The 5,369-nt window shown below is 33.9% G+C and overlaps 1 protein-coding gene across 1 annotated transcript; it reads left to right on the top strand.

The window, feature by feature from the left end:
- Positions 1 to 512: 512 nt before the first annotated feature.
- Positions 513 to 1,591, top strand: LOC116098388 (taste receptor type 2 member 116). Its single transcript, XM_031381024.1, has one exon. It carries the CDS (start codon positions 513 to 515, stop codon positions 1,476 to 1,478), a length of 966 nt encoding a protein of 321 aa, XP_031236884.1. The 3' UTR covers positions 1,479 to 1,591.
- Positions 1,592 to 5,369: the final 3,778 nt, after the last annotated feature.

Below are 5,369 nucleotides of genomic sequence, written 5' to 3'. Positions count from 1 at the left end.
TTAGGCTTGAAACCTAGCTGATTCAAACATTTATAAAGTCATGAGATACTAAGGAATTACTATGTACAAATTTAGATTTTTGCTGCATTATATAAAAGACAGACATTTTTATAGATTTACCTAATTCTCATGTTAACAGAAATTAATATGCACAAAAAAGAAGAAAATTAACAAAACAATAAATGATGCAAATAAATATATCTTTATTTGCTTCTCATCACAGGAGATCAACATTTCCTTCACCAAAATTTGCAATTGCTCTAGGCTACTGTGTGTAATGCAAACCACATCTAGATGGAGGTTAGTTATTCTCTATAGGGAAATATATAAGACTTTTATGAGGGAAAGAATGAAATCATTAGCAAGGCGAAATAGCTTCTTTGGGATTAGACCTGTATGTTGTTTAGGGAACATGATATGGAGCTTTGGTTATTGAATATGTACGACGTTTTAGCAGCATGTTTTAAAGAATCTTAGGCAGTGACAATAGAAATTGAAGCATCCAAGTGAAGATGAACGGTGTCCTACAGATCACATTTATAGTCATTCTAAATGTGGAATTTATAATTGGCATCTTTGGCAATGGGTTCATAGCAGTGGTGAACATAAAGGACTTGGTCAAGGGAAGAAAGATCTCTTCAGTGGATCAGATCCTCATTGCTCTGGCCATCTCCAGAACTGCACTGCTGTTGTTAATATTAGTGAGTTGGTGGATATATATGCTTTACCCAGGACAATGGATGACTGAAAGAATAGTTGGCATAGTACACAGTATATGGACAATATTCAACCAGAGTACTCTTTGGTTTGCTACAAGTCTCAGCATCTTTTGTTTTTTCAAGGTAGCAAATTTTTCCAACCCTATTTTCCTTTATTTAAAGATCAGAGTTGAAAAAGTAATGACAGGGACATTGATAATATCTTTAGTTCTCTTGTGCTTAAATATTATAGTTCTTAATGCACCTGAGAACATTTTAATCACTGAATATAACGTAACTATGTCTAACAGCTTGATCTTGAATAACACACAACTTTCTATGTTGTTTCCATTTGCCAACACCGTATTTGTGTTCATACCTTTTGCTGTATCACTGGTCACTTTTCTCCTTCTTGTTTTTTCCCTTTGGAAACATCAGAGGAAGATGCGAAACAGTACCCATGGATGCAGTGATGCCAGCACCAAGGTCCATATCAGAGCCTTGCAGACACTGATTGCCTCCATCATCCTGTATTCCATTTTCTTCCTGTCTCTTGTTGTCAAGGTTTGGAGTTCTCTGCTTCTGGAAAGAACACTGCTGCTTTTGATCACACAGGCTGCAAGAACAGCCTTTCCCTCCATGCACTCCTGGGTCCTGATTCTGGGCAACGCTAAGCTGAGAAAGGCTTCTCTCTCTGTAATCCTGTGGCTGAGGTGCAGGCAGAAAGATGGAAATGCTAGAGTGCACAGACCTGGCGCTCATTTAAGTGGGTCATCTTGAATATCTTAGGGGAAAATGGACTACCAGAAATTCTTATATTTATAAATTTCTAAGTCTGAATTACATAAAAAAATGTGTATTATATTTTCAAATTACAAGATAGTGGTTTATAAGTACTCTCTAAGCGTCTTCCAGTCTTTTTAGAACACAGAAAAATCATGTTTGTTAGAGACAAAATTGTATAAATGTAGATTTCCTGAATGCCAGAAATGGTTATAACATACATTAGTTTTATAAGTTAATTCATTTTAAATATCTAAGAATAAGTCATCTAAACATGGACTATATATTTACATTTATTCCTTAAAGTAGAATTTTATATTTTTATAGATCTTGCTTGTTAGGATAATTTGTCAACTAGCACAAGCTTGGATCATCTTGGGTGAAGAAATTTCATTTGAGAAAATATCTCCATCTAACTGGGCAGTCAGTATGTCTGTGCAATATTTTATTAATTTATGATTGATATGAATAGGCACAACCCACTTTTGGTAGTGCCACCTCTAGGATGGTGGTCCATGCTTGTATAAAGTAGGAGACTGAGAAATCCATGAAAAGCAAGCTAACAATCAGCATTCCTTCTTGGCCTTTTCATCAGTTTCTGCCTCCAGATTTTTGTCTTGATTTCTTCCCTGACTTCAAGGTTGAATGAGTTATGAGTTGAAATAGACACATTCCTCCAAAATTTGCTTTTTTGGTCATAATGTTTGTCACAAAAGTAGACAGCAAAGTAGGATGTATACTTAAAAATATTTTTATATGTGAAAGGCTTAAATATTATATGGGAAATGACATAAACCATAAGGACTATGGGAAATAATATGGGATGTTCATCATTTAAAATGTAAGACTTAACTAACAATTCTGAAAAGCATTTTGAAATCATGTATCTGCATTTTATTATGTTGGATAACAACCAGTTCGCCACAGGAACAAAAATTTAGAGTAAGACATAACTGACCTACAGTAAATAAATGTAGATTATTTTATATGGTTCCATGCTATGAATGACACAAATGAGGGGTTTAAAATGAGGGGTTTACTCTGTGGGTCCTCAGTTTTTGGCCAGCAGGATGAATGGAAATATGCAACCTTGGGAGGAGGGAGTTATGGGGACACTCTAGAATGTACCAGAGACCTGGATGGTTAGAAAAATTCAGGACTACAATGGAAGGATCTTAGATGAAATAACAGCCTTATTTATAATAGCCAGAAAATAGAAACAACCCAGATGTCTCTCAACAGAGGGATGAATATAGAAAATGTGGTACATTTATACAATGGAGTATTACTAAGCTATTAAAAACAATGAATTTAAGAAAATTAGGGAAATAGATGGATCTGGAGAATATCATCTTGAGTGAGGTAATCCAATCACAAAAGAACACACATGGTGTGCACTCACTGATAAGTGGATATTCTTCCAGAAGCTCAGAATACTCAAAATGCAATCCACAAACCACAAGAAACTCAAGAATAAGGAAGATCAAATTGTGCGTACTTTAATCCTTCTTAGAAGGGGGAACAAAATACCCATGGAAAGAGTTGCAGAGACAATAATAATATAGGTATGTACATATGGAGAGAGAGACAGAGAATGACAAAGAAAGAGACAGACTCAAAAACAGAGAATGAGATTCAGAGAGAAAGAAAGAGAGAGAGAGAAACAGAGATAGAGACAGAGAGAGAGAGAGAGGGAGGGAGGGGGGAGAGGGAGAGAGAGAGGAAGAGGGAGAGGACATAGAATCAAAGAACATGAGCAACTGAGCAACAAATACAGGATGGAAATATTTAAAATATAGGACAAAACATATATAAAAGTCCTAAAAGAAATACATTAGTTAATATAAAATGACACAGTTATAGACCAGTATAATATATATATATATAATTATGTATGTAATATATATAATACATATACATATAATAGGTTTACATTTTTGTGTATTTTATTTTATATGTTTTATCTCATATACAGCTATCACATGTAAAATAAATAAATGAAAAATAGTAGAAAACATGTGAAAAAGAGATAGGAGCATAAGCTGAGCTTGGTGGTTATAGACCTGCAATCCTATCTACTCTGGAGGCTGAAAATGAGGAGTAGATTTCAGTTTTGTATGTAAAATTCTTCTAAACATTAATTTAAAATTAATTAATTTGATTAATTTATATTTTAAATTAACTTTTAACTATTGAGTATAGGTAGGAGCGAGACCATCCTACAGATTAAATTCCAAGTCACATGCTTCATAAAAATGTATCTGCGTCATTGCTCAGCAGATAAACACACTTGACTCTTACCCTGAAGACCTGAGTTCAAACACTGGGTACCAAAGAGTAGGACAAATGCAATAACTGTAAGCTGTCCTATGAATCTTAAAAGCCTATCACAAAGACACACATACACATATGAATTCATACACATACAACACACAGAGACGTAAACACAAACACACAGATACACACACAAAACATACAGAAGACATACACACAGACACACACATATATGCACACATACATGCACATACACACATAAGTATTCACACATAAGCATATATATGTTATTTATATATAAACATATACATATATACATATAAAACTTAAGTTATTGGAAAAAGTGACTATCACCATATTTAATTACGAAAGAAGAGTATTTATAGCTTAAAAAGATTTTTTCTTCATTGCAGACAATAACTAATATCTTTCCAAACCCTAGTACTGCTTTTCAGAAACCAGATGAAATACGTACATGTTTTTGTTGCTACGACAGGTGTTTTTGTTGTTGGTGGTGGTCATTTTGTGTGTGTGTGTTTGTATATATTAATTGTAAATAATATAACACAACACAATCTATCACCAGACAAACATACGGAAATAAATTTTCCTAGAAGATCCAAAGCAAAATAAATAATTAATAAAAAATGTAACCAACATTTCCATTCTTTTTCTTCATGGAGCTAATGCACTTATTGAAATATACTGCGAATTTTGAGGAACATTTATGTAATCTTCTGAAGACTGAGGCTCATACACCCACTTTAGTCTTTCCCTGAATTCCCCCACAGTGGGTTTTAAAATTTAACCTGTGTCATCTATAATTGGTGAATTCAATTTACATAGAGACTGGGCAAGACAAGACCTTGCAAAACAGTAAAGAACGTTTGCCTTTATTTGCATGCTAGCAAAATAGAATTCAGCTTGAGTTTGAAAATCAGTAACTGTAGATTAGGGACAATATGGTGGAAATAGAGTATTCCTAGTTGAGATTTCATCTGGTTAGTGATACAATTTGCATTTGTAATTTTTATTACTGTCCCCAAAGCATTGTAAACAATTCTGACTTTGTCAAAGGAAAAAAACAAAACAAAAAAAAAACCCAAAGTCTGTATTCTACCAGGCAATGAAATTCACACTACTCAGGCTGGTTCCCAATTTTCTTCATGAAAAGGAAGACACATTTGTTCATCTAGTCCACATGGTCCATCCAGGTTGATAAAACAGACAAGGGAAGATGTGTCTATAGCGCCTGTGATGGCTGTAGGCTCCAGAAATCAGCATTGCTTCAAGTCTCAGCAAATTTTATCTTCTTAAGATAACCAAATTATCCAATCTCACAAATTTTTCTTGAAATAAAAAGACAAATAATATTCCTTTACTTCTGCTGGGAATTCAGTGCTTTTGATTCCTAAAGATGCCAGGTAACATTATTAGACAATACAACTTGCCTGAACAAATTTAAGTAAATATGTAGGAAAAATGTATCATGGAAAACTAAATTGAGGCTCATTTTCATCTTTTCAAATATGGTTACTTAATTTATGAAACTCTTCATGGTATTACATCCCTGCTTCATTTCCCTTTGTTTACTGTCTGTGTGAGCAAACATCC

This window comes from Mastomys coucha, unplaced genomic scaffold, assembly GCF_008632895.1.
Source record: "Mastomys coucha isolate ucsf_1 unplaced genomic scaffold, UCSF_Mcou_1 pScaffold20, whole genome shotgun sequence".
Lineage (NCBI taxonomy): Eukaryota > Metazoa > Chordata > Mammalia > Rodentia > Muridae > Mastomys > Mastomys coucha.
This window is presented reverse-complemented; position numbering and strand designations above follow the sequence as displayed.